The sequence below is a fragment of the Orcinus orca genome, chromosome 2 (genome assembly GCF_937001465.1).
Source record: "Orcinus orca chromosome 2, mOrcOrc1.1, whole genome shotgun sequence".
NCBI classification, from domain to species: Eukaryota; Metazoa; Chordata; class Mammalia; order Artiodactyla; family Delphinidae; genus Orcinus; species Orcinus orca.
This window is the reverse complement of record NC_064560.1, coordinates 158,172,790-158,195,064: the sequence shown is the minus strand read 5'-3', so window position 1 is coordinate 158,195,064 and position 22,275 is coordinate 158,172,790. Positions and strand designations below refer to the sequence as shown.

Sequence of the window (22,275 nt, the reverse complement as noted above, 5' to 3'; positions counted from 1 at the left end):
CAGATTGACATCATCCATTCACCTGACATGTCTGAGGCCCACTTAAACTCGGGCAGGGCCCCGTGCTATAGACAACATATTGAATTATGTATTCTTGTCCTGAGACTGTCAAAAGAGCTTGTAAGTGTTCCACCTAAAGCACTAAGGAAAAGCAGACACCCATTGCAGTGAAGCCACTCGGTTCTTGTTGAGTGAGAAAAGCTCAGTTCTCAACCAAATACCAATACTTCCTATCAATCTGCTAAAATATCCAGTTCAGCCACTAAAATGACAGTTGGGGAGTTTAGCAGAGTCTGTGCTGTGTTTAATAAATTCCTGATTTGTTAGAACAGGTCATATTTGACTCCCCAAACTTGAGGAGAGAGTTGAGATGCTGGAATATTCATTCCCATTGCAGCTCTGCCAAAAAGGAGTAGTTAATCAACTTAGGAAGGTCCTCTGCCTTGACTGCCACTACTATTGTATGAAAATTATGAACAAGCCCAAGTTTTGTGAAAGTCCAACCCACCGTCTCTAACTAACAAGCAGGAGTGACTCCAGACGACTAAGTTAGTGAGCTTAATTAAAGTAAGAATTATAGGTAACAGTAGAAGAATAAACACTGGATAAGAATAAACACTGAATAAAACTAACTGGAATGGTTCTAGAACCATCTTTGGTTCTACAGAGAATGGGCAACAGCGTTTTGAGTCATTTCCGTAGAGATCCTTTCTGAATTGAGGACTTTTTGTAGTTGTTAAGACTCATTTCTCTAACCCCTAAAACAAACATTAGCTTGAAATCTATTAAAATAATGCTATGTAATTTATCATTTTCTTTTCGAAAACAAGTAATTTTGATCATTTTTGTGTAGATAATTATTTTAACTAACTTTATATTTACCTAAAAATGTCAGAAGATATGTATTAAATGGTATCAAGTTATACCTACAGTTGGTTCTGTGGACCTGCCCTGGGGTTATCTGTGTACAAATCAGGATGTGGAGAAGGTGCCTGGGGTTTGGTGAATTACACTGCACACAACTTTGTTTGCTCATGTAATGCTCACCCCAAAAGAGAGGGAATAATGCAGTATAGGCCATCCTTGGACAGATCTTCTGTTAGGCAGTAACACCAGGGCCTTTTAGTTATTCAGGAATATAGCATGCTATAGTAAAGTAACAAGGGAGAAAGCCCCAATCAGTCACCAGCTTTCCACCTCTGGCTCAACTTTATAGTGCTAATGAGCAGGGTAGTGAATTGATTTATTTCACTTCTTTGCATGGCTCCCTACCCGCTTTGCCAACCAAGAGATCAGGCAGCCAGGATAGCAGAGGAGGAAAAAGGAATATGACTATTTCAGGTACAATACGTATGAGTCCATCTCCAGAATTAGAGGATTAATTGACCAATGGTACAGATAATTTAGAAGGCATGTATAGCATAGACATGGATTCTTTTATGTTAAGAAGGAAAGAGCCCAGCATAGCAATTCCCCTTTATCCTGTATATCCTCCTTTATTTTACAGCCTTCAACATCCTGGTGAATGTTGGTGTGGTGCTGACATACCCAATCCTCATCTCCATCGGAACAGTGCTCAGCGTTCCTGGAAATGCAGGTACTGTACGATTTGACGTGTGCACAGGAAGTCTCCTGCTTGTGTTTGTTTTATACCCTGAATTGTTTCTTCGAGCAATTGTGAGTTATGTCACTTGCCTGGGAAGATGTTTTTAAATATCATGAAGGTGGCAGACAACAGAATAACTATGCATCACATTTAAAATTTCCAGCTACAAACACTGTTTTAACTTGGTTGTGCTTTTAGAATTAAATACCAAATGTATCATTTGGGTTTCATGTAATCTCCCTGACAACATAATTTTGTGGTATTTTTAGAGGAAGTCCTATGGAAACAAAAGGCATCCCAGCATAGGGCTCTCAAACATCACTAATGAAAGTGTAGGAAACATACAAGGTGTTGGCACCCCATCAGACTATCCATGGGGAGCTGTGAAAGACTCTCCTGGGGGCACAGCAGACGGCCCTCTGGAACAGACATAAGAAAAAAGCAATTTGACTCACTTCAGGGACAAGAGGAGAAGCTACTTTTCCAGGAAAATCTTTCTAGGTAAACTGTCCGTGGGACAAATAATGAAAGTGGGTTATCTGGATGACTGTATAGTCCTTCTAATTTTAAAATTCTATTTTTCCAAGTCTTAGGTAGCCATCTTTCTTTACCCCCAGTACAATCAGCAAATATTTATTGAGCACTTACTATGTGATCATGACTATAGAAGAGACTGGGAAAAAAAGATATTATTGTTCCCATAAGAAACTTACACTGAATATGGAAAACAAGACCGACATATATGAAATAACTTAGAACTCTACAAAGTAATTTATCATCAAATGCCAAATTGTGTAAAAGACTCCAAGGACTATAAGATATTTAGAGGAAAGTCATATCAGGGAGGAGTGGAGTTGTCAAGGAATTCCATTCATTCATCCATGAATTCATTCATTCAATAAATAATTTCTGAGCACTTAGTATATGCTAACAACTGTGCTAACACCTGGTGATAGATCCTGAATAAGACACAGCCTCTACCCTCAGGACCATGTAGTGTAGAAAGGAGATGAAAGGAACTGAGTAATTACAATGTAGAGAGAGAATGGCTTTGATAGAGGTATGTACTGAATGCTCTGAGCGCACACAGGAGGGGCATCCAAGGAGGCTTCCTGCAAGAAGAGTAAAGGGAGGGATCTAACAGAGGGTTTAGCTGGATGAAGTGCATATGAAGAGGGAAGAGCATTCCATGCAAAGAGAACAGCATATATATGATTCCACTACTAGTTACATTCCTGCAAAACTGAAAACAGGGACTCAAAAATATCCTTGTATGTGAATGTTCATACTATTTACAACAGCCAAAGGTGGAAACACCTAAATGGCCATCCAGAGATGAATTGATAAACAAGTTGTGATACAATGGGATATTACTCAGCCATAAAAAGGAATGAAGCACTAATGCATGCTACAGTATGGTTGAACCTCGAAAACATTATGCTAAGCGAAAGAAGCCAGATACAAAAGGTCACATATTGTATGCTTCCATTTATAGGAAATATCTAGAATAGGTAAACCCACAGACACACAGCAGGCTGACAGTTGCCAGGTGAGAGTAGAGGGCTGGGGAGTAACTGCTTAATGGGTACAGGGTTTTATTTTGAAATAATGAAAATGTTTTGGAAACAGATGGAGGCGGTTGTACATTAAGCTGTACAAAACGAATGTACAAAATGCTACTAAACTCACTTTAAGCCAGTTAATTTTATTTTATATGAAATTTACCTCAATTAAAATTTTTAAAAAGACTAACATGTGCAAAGACCTAGACATTAATAAGCCTGGCTCATTTAAAAAATCTTCAGTGGTCCAGTGAAACTGGAGAAGCACGAAGGGATGCAGAGGAAAAGTATTAAGAAATAAAACTGCATGTACACACTGCTATATTTAAAGTAGGTAACCAACAAGGACCTACTGTATAGCACAGGGAACTCTGCTCAATATTCTGTAATAACCCAAATGGGAAAAGAATTTGAAAAAGAATAGATACATGTATATGTATAACTGAATCACTTTGCTGTACACCTGAAACTAACACAACATTATCAATCAACAATACTCCAATATAAAATAAAAAAAATTTTTTTTAACTGCAGAGGTTTTTCAATCAGATGGCATTTGCCTGGAAGGGTAAGTATGATTTAGAGAGAGGGAATGGAAAGCAAATGGAGAGAGCGGTATTGATAATGACGTGGAAAAAGAGAAGATGAGCTTGAGAGAACAAGAGAGACTTTTGGAAATCTCTTAGAAGTAGCACTGATGGGGTCATTTGTTTTCAGAGAAGCTTAGGAACAGTGATGGACTGACTGACTTGCCATTCCTTCCCTAGCTGTGGATCTCCTGAAGCAGGAGGTGATATTCAATGTCGTCCGCCTGGCTGCTACCATCATCATCTGCATTGGGTTTCTGCTGATGCTATTGCCGGAGGAGTGGGATGAAATTACCCTGAGATTCATCAACAGCCTGAAGGAAAAGAAGAGTGAGGAGCATGTGGATGATATCACTGATCCCAGTGTCCACCTGAGAAGCAGAAACAGGGCCATTGGGACTGTGTCCATACCACTGGCTTAGAGAGGAACACATTTTGAATGCACGTGTATGTATATTCTGTGAATATAATAAAATTTTCTCACCACCTGTACACTCAAACGACAGTATTAACTCTGAATTTGCATAAGTCATATGTGAAATAATGCTAACAATAAAAGTTTACATTTATATGCTTATCAAGGAACTGGTGTAAATAATCATAATAAATTTTTTTATTAAAACATATTCATACTTGTTCTATTTCTTCTGGGTTTTTTTTGGGAGGGGGAGATTTTCTCCTAATTCACAAAATGTTCTATTAAATTATGGGCTTGTCATTACCTTCTTCTCTCCTGGAACTGAAACCTTTTCATTCAATCAGAAAAAATTGCATAAGAGGAGAAAGTACATGAAAAGGATACACACTTTACATATATTTAAGTCCAATAAGAGCCTTCAATTTGAAAGCTGGAAAGTAATTAAGTATCAACAGAGTATCTTCCATATGCAAGACCTACACTAGGAACAATGAAGACGTGAAGATGTAAGACTCCATCTGTACTTTCAACATGCTTACAGGAGCACAGAGCATAAAAGAGGTTAGAAATATCTCTAATATGAGGTAGACATTTGGAAATGGTATAATGGTTATGGAGAGGACATCTATTTCACCAGTTTTAGAGCTGTTTACATTTGCTGTCACTTCAAGTCCCATTCACTCTTCAACCCACCTTCTGGGCACCACCTTCTGCCCACATCATTCCTCTGGTGAAGTGCATTCACCAAAGTCACCAATGACCTTTTCTTGCAAAACCATATTGACACTATTCAACCCTTACTTTATTGTCCTCTCTGTAGCATGTGCATGATGACCACTCCTTTTTCCTGCAATGTTCTCTTCACCTAGATCCCATTATGGTCTCCTGGTTCTCTTTCTCCCTTACTGGCTGCTCCTCTGGACTCCTCTTCCTAGGCTGGTCTCATTGCTGTCCGTGTTCAGTCCTTGTCCTTCTTAGTGTCTCACTCCACACTCTCTTCCTCAGAGATCTCATCTGCTTCCATGGCTTTCAATGTCATCCATGTGGTGATGGCTTCATAATACTTATCTCCAGCCCAGATTTGTCCCCCAAGCTTCAGATCTGACTATCCAAATTCCTTCTGCAGCCTCACTTGGATGCCCCATTGTTCACTTCACGTTCAAGAACATAGTTAAATCTATCATCTCTCCTCCTCAGACCTACTCCGTCCTCTCCCTTGTTCCCTGTCTAGGTTAATGGTACCATCATTCACGGGCTGCCCAAGCCAGAGATCAAACTTAACTTCTGCCTTCCTCACCCTCCACATCTAAACCATAAATCTTATTGATTACTTTCCTTAATATTTCTTGAATCCATGCACTTCTCTACTATGCTACCTATTCTATGACCCTATCATTTCCTGATGAATTAAATACTCACTTTACTGGTCTAACTCCCAGTATTGCCTCTCTCTAATCCCTTTTGTACCCTGCAGAATGACTTTTCTAATATATAAATTTGATCATTCTACTTCCCTATATAGAACACTTCAGTGACATCTAATTGTCCTCAGAGTAAGTTCCAAACACTTTTGCAGGTCATTCAAAGTTCATCACTGATTGGCTCCTGCCTACCTCTAGAGAAGCACCATACAGTAGAACTTTCTGTGATGATGGAAATATTCTATATCTGCACTGTCCAACATAGTAGCCACAACTGGCTATTGTGCTCTTTAAATATGGCTAATGCAATCGAGGGACTGCATTTCTAATTTTATTTACTTTTAATTACTTTTAAGTTAATATTAGTTAGCCACATGTGGTTCTTGGCTACCATATTGGACAGCACACCTTCTACCACACCACCCCCTGCAGCCCCCTGGAATCTCTATGCTTTAGTGACACCATCCTTCTTATAGTTCTTCAATCAAGACATGCTTTCTTTCTTGTACTTCCTTTTCCTCTCTCATCACCTGAATAACTCTTACCTAGACTTCATGACATGATTTATTCCTATTTTCGTGGAAGGTTTTTTCTCATCCCCCAAGCTAAACAATGTGACTTCCTTAGACACCTCTGCTTACTCCATTATAGCACTGGTCGCCCTCTGTGGCCATTGTCAGTCTACTCATCTGAGTTCCCAGTGGACCATGGGTTCCTTGAGAGCAGGGATTGTGTGGCATTCATCATCGTGTTTCTAGCATAGTGCCTGGCGCTTACAGACACTCAGGAAAGGAGTGAATGGGTTGCTTTACACTGGAGATATGCCCCCCTGCCCCCGAGCTGTATTAGATCAGTCTTAGTTAAGGACAGACATTCTCATAGAGGAGGTTGGTTAAAGGAAGGGCCAAAAGGGATTAAATGTACCACAGCCTTTGTTACTGAACTGATAAAAGGCACTTCTTTCCTAAGAGGCTGGTTATCTTAGGGCATCTAGCAATTTAAGATAACCTGCCCTTTCTGGCATCTGTCGTACAATTCTTTTTTAATTCAAGTGGCCCCAGAAGTGTAGGTGAGATGGTCATGGGGCAAGAAAAGGGAACTTCGGATATCACATCTGCTGGCTGGGTATCATAGTCAATAAAAACCTTACCATTTTTTCATTTCTCTGTCATTACTTGAAAAGACAATGACAGTCTCCTGGCATTGGTAGATGGCATGATATTAATTAAAACAATAATCGTGACACACTTCAAACTTCATGAAAAATGGTAGAAAATAAATGAGGTATATTATTAGTAAATATGAATTAATTCATTATCTAAGTAGAGTTGGTTTTGACCATTTAAATGTCATAATGGTACAAACATTGCTCTTGCCTTGTTTTTAAATTGCTGTTAAATCGTAGTGATCACTGACTAACCCACTCCAGCATCTTGCCATTACTTAGCATGGCATTTAAAATTACATTTTGACATCTCTAAGAAATGAGCTGTTTTGCTCTTTTTGATAATTCATTTTGAAAAATTGAGTCAGCTACCCTGGAAAGCACTAATTCAACCTCTAACTGATCACCCTAATTAGCTCAGTCTATATTAAGAAAATACTTCCGTTATGGTATTCATTCATTTATTCATTCAAAAATTACCAAGTTCTACTTCTCGCTCTGAAGTAGGGTATTATGTTAGATTGTCACCCACTGGCCTCTCCCTGCCTCTAGAGCAGCACTGATAGAACTTTCTGTGATCATAGACATGTCCTCTCTTTGCACTGTGGTGAAAGGGATACAAAATGGATAGGAAATGGTCCCTGCTTCCAGGCATTTCAACCTTTAAGTTGTTACCATGGCAATGAAAACAACAACAATCACAACTCAGACACTTGTTTAAGTCACTTTCCCTTTAACTCAGGTCAAGTATTCATAAATAAAGGTAATAATACCTTTCCTTACTACCCCCCATGGTCGCTGGGAGAGTCAGTTGAGATAGCGTGTTTCAGTCACTGAACAAACGGGGGTGGGCCTCCTATGTCCCTATGATGTGCCTTCCTTGAGCCAGGTTCAGTTGGGTTTGCAGGGTACTGACAAAGTGCCTGCCCTCGTGGTGGAAGTACCTTGTTGAGGTTCCTATTATCCTGTCTCTTTATCCAAACTTGGTTCCTCCCCAGAGTCCAAGAGGTGATGGATTCTGTGGGTGACTGAACGGGCAGCACAGTGCAGAGATTGAGGGCACCCATGTTGTAGCCCCGACTCTGTACTTCTGAGATGCGGGCTTTAGTGAATTACCAACATCTCTCAGCCCCTTGATCTCACGTTCAGTACAATGAGGATATTAATGCCTATCATTTGGGGTTGTTGAATATAGTAAATAAAAACACACTGCCAGACAGTCCAGAAGTAGCTGTTGTTAGGATTTCCTCTGTCTGTTTACCTCCCTCCAGGACTTCTTCAAACCACTTATCCACAGCACTATGCCAAGCAAAGTCACAGAGCCTGGTGCCGAGCAGGGATTTTTACCCAAAATAAATGAGGGAGAAAAAAGAAGCTTGGCATGAGGAACACTAGGAGGAGGCCAAAAAAGGGGTGTCATTCCCATTGGTCAGTTCCCCTCGGCACTTTGCATCACGGCATTCTTGCCCAGCCAGTGGAACTAATTGCATGACAAAAAGACAGACTGGTGACTTGGGCTTTGAAATTAAAATCACTTCAACCACGTCCTGATCGCTTCACAAACACATTATAGGCAAATCAATTTTGTTCACCCAGGCTTTGCACGCCTGTTAATTTTGTGCAGGTGCTTTGTCAAGATCCACCAGAGGACAAATGATTTGGAGAAGGACAATGCAAGTGATAAAAGAGTGAACAGTGTAACCAGCCAAGCATTTGAATGTTTCTGATATTTAAGTACAAACCCTCTTTCTTACTTTTCAATAAACCCTTGTCACAAAGACAAAGAACACTAGCGCAGGCAATGCTGGTTTATCTGGCAAGCTAGGACAAGAAGTCTCTATTAATTCTAATTATTTTTATTTCTCTCCCGCCACCTCCTGTAGCAACTGGAGGTAAAGTTAAGAACAGGAGGTGATGATGTGGAGGTGGTCATGCCAAGAACCCAGAGACAGAAAGAGCAGACGCCCTGGGTTTTGAAGCACTGATTAGCCAGCGTGCTCCCACACGTGTCACAAAAGCAAAAGCTGCTTTGTCATTATTTGCAGGAGGTAGGAACCCCAGATCCTTTGGGAACTTGAGGGATCTTAAGAGCGAGAAATCTAACCTGGGCTCTCTGACAGAATTTTCAAAATAGTGTGAACTTAGCTGCATTATTCTGGGGGAATCAATTCAGAGAATTTAGAGGCACTAAGTCCACAACTGTTCAGTACACTAGCCACTAGTCACATGTAGCTGTTGAACTATGGCTAGTCCAAATTGAGATGTGCTGTGTCACGTATCCTGGAGTTTAAAGACTTGGGGTGAAAAAGAGAAGGTAGGCTATTTCATTAATAGCTCTATACTCATTACATATTGAAATGAGAATATTTTGGATGTGTTAGGTTATATAAAAAATATTATAAAATTCATTTCACTCGTTTCTTTTTACTTTTTTAATGTACCTACTAGAAATCTTAAAATTATATCTAAGTCTTGCGTTTGTGACTCACGTTTTACTTCTATGAGGCAGAAATTCTCTAGAAGCTTAAGAATAACTTGGTTAGAGGGATAAAGAGGGAAATTTAGAAGAAGAAAATAGCTTTGGAAAGAAACAATTATTTGGTCAGCTTCTGTCAGTCAGGACAAAATAGACTGAGTGTTTTTCATGTCATGCAAGTTCAAACTGCCAGAAATGAGCAGAGAGAGGGAAGAAACAGAGGCAAGGACAACAATTTGAAATTGCAACTAACTGGAAAAATTTGTAAAGAACTGGAAGAATAACTGGGTTGAAACTAGCAAGGAATCTTCATTTGATATTAGAAGTGATAGAAACTGTAGAAGTGATAGAAACTGCCCTGAATTCTAGAAAGTCAGAAGATACTGATAACAGTTAGAGTGGAAAGGAAGAAGTTATTCTGGAAAAGACCACTTTGACTTTTAGATATTGTAATCAACTTGCAGAAAAGAAGCCAGATTGCATTCTTTAGAAGGCAATAATAGAGCCGCCTGCTCTTATGACATCTGTAAAGAGCAAGTAATCAAAGTGAAAATCAGGAATTCATTAAAGTAAACAGTTTCTGATATAAATCATAAGATCAGGTCATAACTCTGATCAATAATTAAAAGATGCTTTCCAAGATAGGGCGATCTCCAGGGACAGGATAGTTAGATGGCAGCAAGAAACTTCGTAAGATGGCATTTACCTAGAAGTCACCAACATTTCAGGTCTGGTCCTCTGCACTGTGGACTCAGAAACTAAGTCTTCTTCATGTCCTAAAGACAGCCCAGTCATTCGCAAATTGCGATGCTGTTACAGCACAGCAGCACACCGGAGACCTTGGTAGAAATGCACATTCTTATGCCTTATTACAGACCCAGTGAAGCAGAATCTCTGGGGGTGGGGCCCAGGAATCTAGTTTTAATAAGTCCTGCTTGAAATTAACCAAGCACATGCTCAGGTGATGCCGGTGATTCCAATGCATGCTCAAGTTTAAGAACCCCTAGACTAATGACCACAGGACTACAAACAGAAAATGTATTCATTGATAATCATAAATTGAACTGTCATATGCAACAAAACCCTCACATTAGTAAGGTTAGGACAACCTTTCCCTAAGAGGCAAATCTATCTGGGTAGCTTGTGCGTTCGTGAAAAGGTTTCTTGGTGAGCCTGAACTCAAAGCAAGGACGGTCAAATGTATGATTAAACTCTTCCCTTTTGTTTTTCATTTCCATTTCAACTCTCACTCCCTTGGGAGGATGGGGTCATCCCTGCTGGACAAGCAGATGGGTAAGGAGAGGAATGTGAGGAACTGACTGGTACAATTGCTCCCACTCTGAGCCAATTACACAGTCCACTAGAAGAATGTGTTCCACCAAATTACAGGATGAAGTTTCCTTCAGTTAATTATATTAACAAGTAGACATCTTATATTTGCAACACTTGATTTACAGATACTGGTTATGACCAAAACAGTCAATACATGTACACATGGTACACACAAGAGTCCAGCAAATAGACATTCTATCTAACAGCTTATTCTTTGCTACACAAATCTTTTCTAAACTCCTTTTCCCTCAAGGGAAAAGCTAACAGGTCTGAAGTTAATCTTTCCCTGATTACTTCCCTTATATATGGATGTTCTTGTTATAATGTAATTAGGGGTTCAATTTACTTAGGTAACTGAAAGTGATGCAATGAAGTTCAGCCTTTGCCAAGACCTCTGCTCTACTTCCATCAGTGTCCTTGGCTTATCTGACTCTTAAAGTCCCCAAAAGGCAGAAACAGGTGCTCTCCATCTTCTGTATCTTATTGGTTATATGATTTATCTGCCACAATCATCCAAATTTTCCATCCTGTTGTACTTTTATTTGCATTAATTAATCTTCACATTAAAATACTTTCAGTTTTCATCTTCTTTCTAAAAGCCTTCTATAGAATCCAGCTTTGACTTGTAATTTTTAAACTTTACCTACATTCTTATTTTTAATAATTCTATTTCTTTCAGCTAACACCAGTCCAATTCCCTCCTTTTACATAAAAGTTTCCCCTTTCCTTCAGAACACCTGCACATGATCCTGAAACACTGATCAGTGCTGAAAGGACACTGCAGTGTTTTCTGTTTCATGTTTATCACCTACTCCTGGTTGATAGGTTTCTTCTCTTAGAAATGTTAACATCATCGATTATTTTTGAACTGGACTCTGAAGCTCTTCCTATTCCTGGCCATGAAAGAGAGCTATTCAAGATATACCTGTTACCTAATTTTAATAATGGTGTTAACTTTTATCACTTAACTTTCAGTTTTCCGAGAGCCCCTCTGGCACATCTGTATCTGCTCGTCATCCTTACCTTCTCTCTTTACATCTATGGTAATATAAAAGCCCACATTCATAATATTAATCCTGAGGTCCTACAGGTTCCAAAGTGTCTTCTGAATCATCAAGAAAAACTGCTGTTAAAAAACAACAGCTTTGGAGTTGGTATATTTGAATGGACTATGATTCTTAGAGAACTGCCAGTCCATCTCTCCCAAATGAGAACCACATATTACCAGGAATATTTATCTAATGAAAACAATACATTTCTGAACCATAAAAATGACAGTTCCTGGTGTAATTACAGAATATATCATATCATGCCAAGATTCAATCACCTGTTTTGTCAAATAGTCATATCATTTCTGGTATCTGTTGATAATTAAATAATCAAAATGTTATGGAGCTAGGTACTTTAAGAAAGCATTTGTGAGCTTTTGACAACAGAGACTCTGATCTGCTCATCTATGCATACCCAGAAATAGTTCACAATAGGTACTCAGTGGGAGGAAGGAAGGAAGGAATCTCAGTCCTGCCAAGATAAAGATTTATCCAGGGCTTCCCTGGTGGCGCAGTGGTTCAGAGTCCGCTTGCCGATGCAGGGGACATGGGTTCGTGCCCCGGTCTGGGAAGATCCCACATGCCGTGGAGTGGTTGGGCCCGTGAGCCATGGCTGCTGAGCCTGTGCGTCTGGAGCCTGTGCTCTGCAGCGGGAGAGGCCACAACAGTGAGAGGCCCACGTATCGCCAAAAAAAAAAAAAAAGATTTATCCATTTAATGACAAACCCACAGCCAATGGTGCAAAGCTGAAAGCCTTCTGGATAAATTCTGAAACAAGACAAGGATGCCCACTCTCATCACTTCTATTCAGCATAATATTGGAAGTCTTAGCCACCACAGCAATCAGACAAGAGAAGCAAATAAAAGGTATCCAGATTGGAAGGGAAGAGATAAAACTGTCACTATTTGCAGATGACATGACACTCTATAGAAAACCCTAAAGGTTCTACACAAAAACTATTAGAACTAATAAATGAACTCAGCAAAGTAGCAGGATACAAGATTAATATATAGAAATCTGTTGCATTTATTTACACTAATATCAGAAAGAGAAAGTAAAAAAAATCCCTTTTATTTTTTGTTGTTTTTAAGGTTTTATTATTAAAAAGATAAGATACCTTTGTTGAACCTTCTCATTGAAAAAAAATCCCTTTTAAAATTGTGTCAAAAAAAAAAACCAAAAACCTAGGAATAAACCTAACCAAGGAGGTGAAAGATCTATACACTGAAAACTATAAAACACTGGTAAAGGAATTGAAGATGGTTCAAAGAAATGGAAAGATAGTCCATGCTCTTGGATTGGAAGAACTAATATTGTTAAAATGGCCATACTATCCAAAGTAATCTACAGATTTAATGCAATCTCTATCAAATTACCCATGACATTTTTCACAGAACTAGAACAAATAATCCTAAAATTCATATGGAACCACAAAAGATCCAGCAATTCTGAGGGAAAAAAGAGCTGGAGGCATAACTATCCCAGACTTCAGACAATACTACAAAGCTACAGTAATCAAAACAGCATGGTATTTGCACAGAAACAGACATAGATAAGTGCAACAGAATAGAAAGCCCAGAAATAAATCCACACAGTTATGCATAATTAATCTTTAACAAAGCAGGCAAGAATATACAGTGGAGGAAGACAGTCTCTTCAACAAGTGATGTATGGGAAAGCTGGACAGCCTCATGTAAATCAATGAAGTTAGAACATTCCCTAACACCATATACAAAAAAACACAAAATGGTTTAAAGACCTAAATATAACACATGACAGCATAAAACCCCTAGAAGAGAACATAGTCAAAATATTCCCTAACATAAATCATAGGAATATTTTCTTAGATCAGTCTCCCAAGGCCAAAGAAATAAAAGCAAAAATAAACAAATGAGACCTAATTAAACCTAGAAGCTTTTGCATAGCAAAGGAAACCATCAACAAAACAAAAAGACAACCCACAGAATGGGAGAAAATATTTGCAAATGATGTGACCGACAAGGGTTAATTTCCAAAATATACAAACAGCTGGTACAACTCAATATCAAAAAAAGAAACAACCTAATCAAATAATGGGCAGAAGACCTAAATAGACATTTCTCCAAAAAAGACATACAGATGGCCAACAGGCACATGAAAATGTGCTCAACATCACTAATTATTAGAGAAATACAAATCAAAAACACAATGAGGTATCACCTCACACTGGTCATAATGGCTATCATCAAAAAGTCTACAAATAATACATGCTGGAGAGGGTATGGAAAAAAGGGAACCCTCCTACACTGTTGGTGGGAATGTAAATTGGTTCAGCCACTATGGAAAACAGTATGGATGTTCCTTAAAAAAAACAACAACTAAAAATAGAGCTACCACATGATCCAGGAATCCCACTCCAGGGCATAAATCTGGAAAAGACAAAAATTATAATTCAAAAAGATATATGCACCTCAATGTTCATAGCAACACTATTTACAATAGCCAAGACATGGAAGCAACCGAAGTGCTTGGTAGCGGGTGCTCTGCAGCGGGAGAGGCCACAACAGTGAGAGGCCCACGTATCGCCAAAAAAAAAAAAAAAGATTTATCCATTTAATGACAAACCCACAGCCAATGGTGCAAAGCTGAAAGCCTTCTGGATAAATTCTGAAACAAGACAAGGATGCCCACTCTCATCACTTCTATTCAGCATAATATTGGAAGTCTTAGCCACCACAGCAATCAGACAAGAGAAGCAAATAAAAGGTATCCAGATTGGAAGGGAAGAGATAAAACTGTCACTATTTGCAGATGACATGACACTCTGTAGAAAACCCTAAAGGTTCTACACAAAAACTATTAGAACTAATAAATGGTAGCTCTATTTTTAGTTTTTTAAGGAACCTCCATACTGTTCTCCATAGTGGCTGTATCAATTTACATTCCCACCAACAGTGCAAGAGGGTTCCCTTTTCTCCACACCTTCTCCATAAGCAAGTACTTACTGATATATTTTTACAGTACTTGGGATTGCATCTCTTACTGAATTGGCAAGAATTAGTGTCACTGTGAGGGAGAGAGATTAAGGATACTGGCTAAAAAAAAATTTTTTTTTTAAATGTCAATGGTCTTATCAATGTTCTGTTTTTCCTAAAGTGTATGGCTGAGGTGCAGCCCAGGCTGGCATGGAGGACAGAGGTGTTCTGGATCTCTTTACAGACACCCAACCTGGTTTTGTACTAGAGCCAGGGAGTTGTGAACAGCTCAGACCACAGACAAAATTCTGTTTCAGATATGACATTTTATTTAGCCTCTTCAGTAAGAGTTCTGGCTAGAGGAATGAAAAGATGAGAAAGGAAAGAATCATTCATTCGGATGATAGAAAAGAGGTCTGGGCTCCTTATTGTAATTCAGATCAATGTCCAGAATCACAAAATCTCAGTTGGAAAACTCTTCATGGAACTTTCATTCCAGCCCTGTCCAATGCCCAAATCTCCTCTATGCTGTCCCAAGCGAGTGGCCATCCAGCCTTCACCTGAGCACACAGGGGAAACAAGACTCTTGTTATTGTGGGAGTTCCTCCCTGTAAGGAGCTGACATGTGCCTTTCTGAAACTACCACCTGATGATTCTAACTCTGTTTCCCACTGCCACACAAGGAAGTCAAATTTCTCTTACACAGAGGCAGGTCATACTCCTCCTGGATTTTTTCTTTAAGCTAAATAGTCATATCCCTGAGGACATCCCACTTCAATTTATAAAAATCTTTTTTTTTTAGTTAATTAACACATCTATCACCTCACATATTTACTTTTTCGGTGAGAACATTTAAATTCTACGCTCATAGCAAATTTCAATTATACAATACAGTGTCATCAGCTACAGTCACCATGTTATACGTTAGATCCTCAGACCTTATTCATCTTATAACTAAAAGTTTATACACTTTTATCAACCTCTCCCTATTTCCCCCACTCCCAAGGCAACCACTTTTCTACTCTCTGTTTCTATGAGTTTCCCTTTTTTTTTCTACATTCCACACATAAGTGATATCATGCAGTATTTTCTTTGTCTGCCCTATCTTACACCATACTAAAACATCAAGCCAAAATGGATTAAAGACATGAATATACCTGACCTGAAACTGTAAACCTCTTAGAAGAAAATATAGGGGCCAAGCTCCTTGACATTGGTCTTGGCAGTGAGTTTTTGGATGTGACACCAAAGCAAAGGCAGCAAGAGCAGAACAAACATGTGAAACTATATCAAACTAAAAGGCTTCTGCTCAGCAAAAGAAACCATTAACAAAATTAAAAGACAACTTAGGGAACAGAAGAAAATATTTGCAAACCAAATATCTGATAAGAGGTTCCTATTTAAAATATATAAGGAATTTATACAACTCAACAGCAAAAAAAAAAAAAAAAAAAAATAGCCCAATTTAAAAATGGGCAAAGGACCCGAATAGACATTTTTCGAAAGATGATATGCAAATGGCCAACAGGTACATGAAAAGGTGCTCAACATCACTAATCATCAGGGAAATGAAAATCAACACTACAGTGAGATATCATCTTACACCTGTTAGAATGGCTATTCTCAAAAAGACAAGAGATAGCAAATGCTGCAGGGGATGTGGAGAAAAGTAAACCCTTGTACTCTGTCGGTGGGAATGTAAATTGGTACTGTCACTTTGGAAAACAGCATGGAAGCTCTTTAAAAACTTACAAATAGAAATACCATATGATCCAGAAATCCCACTTCTGAGTATTTACCCAAAGGAAATAAAACCATTATCTCGAAGAGATATCTGAACTGTATGCTCAATGCACAAGAGCCAAGGTATAGAAACAACCTAAGTGCCTGTCAATGGATGAATGAATCAAGAAAATGTTTTGTTATATATTTACAATAATACAACACAAAAACATAGAAATTCTGTTGTTGCAACAACATGGGTATGCCTGGGTAGTGGTATGCTAAGTGACATAAAAATCCTTTTTAATGTGAGGTGCCCCAACCTGAACCTGATACTCATTTTATAGTTCACCAGCTTACAGTGTAGTGACAGTATCACTTCCCTTTTCATTGCCACTCTATTTCCCCTACTCTTTAATTTCATGTGTACTATTCACCTTCTTGTATTAATTACCCTCTCCAAGTCTCAATTTCCATACCTATACTATGAGAACAATAGTACCGATCCTCAAAGAATTGCCATGAGCATCGTCACATAATGCTTAGCACATAGGAAGTACTCAACAAAAGTAAGCTATTAGTATTGGCATTAAAAGTTTAGGACAAGAGGCTTCCCTGGTGGCGCAGTGGTTGAGAGTCCACCTGCCGATGCAGGGGACACGGGTTCGTGCCCTGGTCTGGGAAGATCCCACATGCTGCGGAGCGGCTGGGCCCGTGAGCCATGGCCTCTGAGCCTGCGCGTCCGGATCCTGTGCTCCACAATGAGAGAGGCCACAACAGTGAGAGGCCCGCGTACCGCAAAAAAAAAAAAAGTTGTTAAAAAAAATGTTTAGGACAAAAAAGGGTGATGTTTCCCTTTCTAACAGAACCCCCAGCCTCCAAATATACCCAATTTGAAGAAGGAGAATGAAATCTCAGTAATGGTAATGCGAGAAGCTTCCAAGATAGAAGGCAACACCTTTGATGAGTATATTAGTTAACTAATGATGCATGATAGATTACTGCAAAATTTAACAGCTTAAAACAACACTCATTTATCACATCGGAGTCTTGGAGTGTTAGGAATTCAGGTGTGGCTTGTAGGGGAACTGCCACAAGCTCACTTGCCTCGTTGTTGGCAGGACTCAGTCCCTGCTGGTTGTTGGACAGAGATATCATTTCCTTGTCACAGACCTGATCCTCTCCTAGGGCAGCTCACAACATGGCAGTGGGCTTTTCCCAGAACAAGTGAGCAAGATGGAAGCCACAGCCTTTTTGTAACCTAATCTCAGAAAAGATAGTCCATCACTTCCGCTGTTTTCTATTTGTTAGAAATGAATTCATAAGTACAGCCCACACTCAAGGCAAGGGTTGGAGGGATTGCACAAAGGCATGAAAAGAAGGAGGCCAGGATCACCAGGGACCATCGTGGGCTGCCTACCACAGTGAGGTTATGCCATCTTGTAAAGAAGAGGCTGGAAAAGATAAGCACATGCGCGCACACACACACACACTAGCTGTCTATTCCCAGACTCACAGCTTTGAGTGATGGGAGAGGGAGGGGCGTCATTGATCAGGCACTATAGAATGCAGAGAGAGAAAGGATCTTAGACCTTATCTAAGTCAGCCCCCTCACTGTATGCTCAAGAAGACCAAAACCCAGAGGAGAGAAGTAGCCTGCCCAAGATTGCATATTAACTTGTGGTAGATCTCTGGCTTGAACCCAGGCTGACTCCTGGTCCAATGCTCTTTTCACTAGACTTAACTTTCCATTTCATCCTGGGCAAGAGCATTAGTTTTCACAAAAGCAATAACGTTTGTTCTCTCTTCCCAAATCAGTGTATCCCATATGCCGCTGAATTTCAAGGCCAGTGCCTATAAAAAATGGCAAATTGGTAAGCAAATATCTTTGGATGTTTCCCCTCTAACCACTGTTTTTCTATTGTCTTTGTTCTTAGTTGGATGAGCAAGTAGAACAAGATTCTGCTTTTACAGATAAACCAGGAGAGTTTCATGTCCAGAATGTAAATAAAGCACCATTTCCCTAGAACAGCACACCACGTATAAAACTAAAATGCAGAAAATCTGAAAATTAGGCTAGAGCCCAGAACATCATTTTTAAAGTACTCATTTGCACAGTAGTAATTTATAAAAGTCTTGCAGTTTGTGAAATGAATGTTTTTCTTTGAGGTGAACGCCTTGATTCATGAAAACTTCCCATTTAATTTCATCATCAGCTATCTTTTAACCCAGGTGCATGGGTTAAAAACTTCCCATTTAATTTCATCATCAGCTATCTTTTATTTATTTAATTTTATTTATTTAATAATTTAATAAATTTATTAAATTTATAAATTTAATTATTTAATTAATAAAAATTTAATTTATTTAATTTAATTAAATAAATAAATTTAATTTTTTTATTTAATTTCATCATCAGCTATCTTTTAACCCAGGTGCATGGTTAACTGAAGGATCAATTATCAAATAATAGTTGACTGGCCAAAAAGTTGCTCTTAAATTTGGCTGATGAAGCATAACTGTTGCATTCTTTCTGCTGTGTGTCAAGTTCAACACAAATTATCGATGATATTGCTGGATATCATGCAGCAGGTTTAATAAATCATAAGAATGGCTGATATCCATGAATCCAACTTGCTGCAGTTGATGGTGGGGCTAGAAAGAAGCAAGATGACTTGATGTCAGAAGCAGTGATGAAATCGGAATCTTCTACATCTATGGATGCTTTTACTCTGACACATGACTTTTCTTTTTCTACTGTAACCTTGCCACTATGCTGTTTACTGTAAAGGGAGGGGTGGTTTAACTTAGAACAAAATAATCTTCCTGTCAGCCAGCAAAGCATGTACACACAGGTCAGCCAGTTTTTACTTCTGGTCCAGTGAAGAATTCCTAACCATGTCAAGTCCATGAGTGACATCTCTCATCTGTTCAGTATGTCTCCAGGTACTCTTTCCTTGGTACTGGGTCTTGGTCCAATCTCTTGAGCAGAACCTCCCAGCAAACCTCCCACCAGAAGATTCCCTCATGAAAAATTAGCATGAAAAGTGGTCTGGAGCTGGTGAAAACCCACTTGGCCTCTGGTGAAACTTTACTATAGAGACCATCCAACAAGAGGATACTTCCGTGACCCAGATCACACAGGCCTCCCCAGAGAACAACTATCGCTGAAGTGAAGTTCATACTCAAAAGTTACACACCACAGGAATAAGGAGGTATCAACTCAGCAAACGGGAGAATTTACAATTGAGAACTCAAAGTAAGGAAATCATTTTTGAAAGGCTCCAAATCAAAATTTTCGAAATGTTCAGAGTGTAAATCAAGGAACAGAACAGAACCAGAAGGCGGGAACAGGACAAATTGAAAAAGTGCACTTTGGGGCTTCCCTGGTGGCGCAGTGGTTGAGGGTCCGCCTGCCGATGCAGGGGACACGGGTTCGTGCCCCAGTCCGGGAGGATCCCACATGCTGCGGAGCGGCCAGGCCCGTGAGCCATGGCCGCTGAGCCTGCGCATCCGGAGCCTGTGCTCCGCAACGGGAGAGGCCACAACAGTGAGAGGCCCGCGTACCGGAAAAAGAAAAAAAAAAAAAAAAAGAGTGCACTTTGAAATCAGGAGACACGTTCAACAACAGGGCTCAGCCGAAGAAGTAGAACCAGTAGGAGATACTATATTCAGAGCTTTATTATAAGGAATTGGCTTATATAATTGTAGGGGCTAGCTAAGCAAGTTCAACATCCACAGGAAGGGCAGTTAGGGTGGGCGTGAAACGGAGCAAGACCCTAAGGTTCTTCCCCGCTGCCACCCCCATGCCCTGAGCCTGCCTTCTGTCTGTGGAAAAAATTTAGCCAAAGAATAGGTTTAATCAGAGAAGTGAGAAAATACAGAAACAGAGGAAAACAGTCAAAGGAGACCAAATAATAATAGTTTAGTCATTAAGCACAGTCAAGGACCTTTAGTTCCTCCTTAAGGGCTATAGATAATATTCTGAGCCATATCCTGTGAGCTGTCTTATAGACACTGAAACCCACGCTAGGTGGAAGAAGTTAACTACATGATGACCAGGCTGTAGCCATGACATAAGCTGCCACAATTCCAAGAACTGGACTCAAAGAAATGGAAACAAATGGACCCTGGAACTGAAGATTAACAGTACCTAAAACAATCGAGATGACACTAGTCATACCACCGATGACCAATTTCAAGTGTCAGAGCTGACTGTATTGTTTCTGCATGTAGCCCCCTCCGTCTATAAAAGCTCTTGCCCCCTGATTGTCAGTGGGGAGTCGGCTTTTGGACAGGCATCCGTCCTCCTCCCCCACTCCACCCCACCCCTCTGGTTGCCGGCATCCATAATAAAGCAAACTTTCCTTTCCGCCAACCTGGGCTCTTTATGGGCTTTTGAGCAGCGAGCAGCCAGACCTGGGTTCGGTAACAGCAAGATCAAGAGAAGACTGGAACCCACGGGCATAGGCCAAAGCGGTTGTCCACGGGTAGAATTTTCTCCCTCTCCCTCTTCCTACCTCTCTTTCTCCTTCCCCTTCCTCCCCTGCTCCCTTCACGCCCTCTCTCTCTCTGAAACCTCAGCCCCACTTTTAAGGCTTCCCAACCTTCTACCTCAATCCCACACTCTCAATATCCATTTCTACACATAGTATCCAGATTTCTGTCCATATAAATTGGAAAAAATCATGCAGTTCTTTATGTGTGAATTGCATCTCTTCATCGGAGTAGGATGGAGATAATAATTAACTTCCACTTGTAAAATACGTACTAAAATGTTGGAACATGCAAGTGAGGGGCCCTGAACTTCAGCTTTGTTCACATCACAGAAAGTCAACCTCTCTATCTCAGGAAAAAATAACAAGATTATAAGAGTGGCTGCCTCTTTGGAGGGGAACACAGGACCAGGAATTAAATTTAAGGAGACTTACATTTTCCTTGTGTCTGGCGGAAAGCAGAAGTAAGGGCAACCACTAAAAATATGAAAGTGTGCATAACTTTCAAACCAGGAAGGAGAAAGGGAGAGAAAGAATGAAGAAAATGCAATCGATTCAATCCTGTTTAAGTAGAGAAGAGAATGACTCAGCATAGGTCGCTCATTGATTCATGCATTTGCTCACTCAGCAGAAGTTTATTAAGTATCGGTTAGATGCCAGGCACTATGTCCCTGTTCACATTGAGAGCAGAATATTCAGGAAATGCCTTTAGCCCTAGTCCAGGAAAGCTTAGAAATAATTATCTCCTAGTTTATTTCTCTCGGTCTATTTTATAATCTGCTAAGTGAACAATATTTTCAATAGTTGAGCTATTCTATAAACTCACAGGCTCTTCTGACTCTCTCATTCCCCCAAACTTCCATTTGTTCCAAGATTTGGCTTTGTAACATAAAAATAGGCCACAGGGACCCACACTCAATAGCTACCATGAGGCAATACACTTCTTCAACTCAAGCAAGTATTTAGGGACTGAGCTGAGGGAGCGTCTAGATGATCCCATAGAATCCCAGGAACATGCTGGCCTAACGTGAAGAATAGCAAATACTCTTCCTTTTACTCCAGGCCAACAGCACATGCTGTATTGGAAAGTGTACTCGAAGGAAAACCAGTGGCCCAGGCTGTAGGCCTTTTTCTAACACCCAAAGTATTGATTACCCCATCTATGAACGCTACCATGGGATTGTTGATAAAAATGAAAAAAGATAATAAATTAGAAAGCAGAGGTTGGATGTTTTTTTGTTTTGCTTTGGTTAGAGAAATCAATCACCTCAATTCTTGGGCCTCGTTTCCCTTACTTGTAAATCAGGGGTGTTGGACTAGATCAAGGATGCCTCAGGGGCCTGGCAGGTAATAGAAACAAGTGAACAGGGGGCAGCCTTGGTGTAAAACAGTAGACTTTGTTGGGGCACATGGCACAATTGGGGAATGCAAACCTATGCAAAGAACACAAATCAAAAACAAGAACACCCTGTGACAGTCGGAGTGT

The 22,275-nt window shown here is 39.8% G+C and overlaps 1 protein-coding gene and 1 long non-coding RNA gene across 4 annotated transcripts in view; one reads left to right on the top strand and one right to left on the bottom strand.

Annotated features, from left to right (window-relative positions):
- SLC35F4 (solute carrier family 35 member F4) overlaps window positions 1–5,895 on the top strand; it is a 45,052-nt gene extending 39,157 nt beyond the window's left edge. The window contains 2 exon segments of the mRNA XM_033404690.2: window positions 1,508–1,597; window positions 3,936–5,895. Coding sequence (XP_033260581.2) covers window positions 1,508–1,597; window positions 3,936–4,177 — 332 coding nt within the window. The 3' untranslated portion in view covers window positions 4,178–5,895.
- Window positions 1–22,275, bottom strand: part of LOC117196404 (uncharacterized) — a 70,208-nt gene that overhangs the window by 23,012 nt on the left and 24,921 nt on the right. The window lies entirely within an intron of this gene.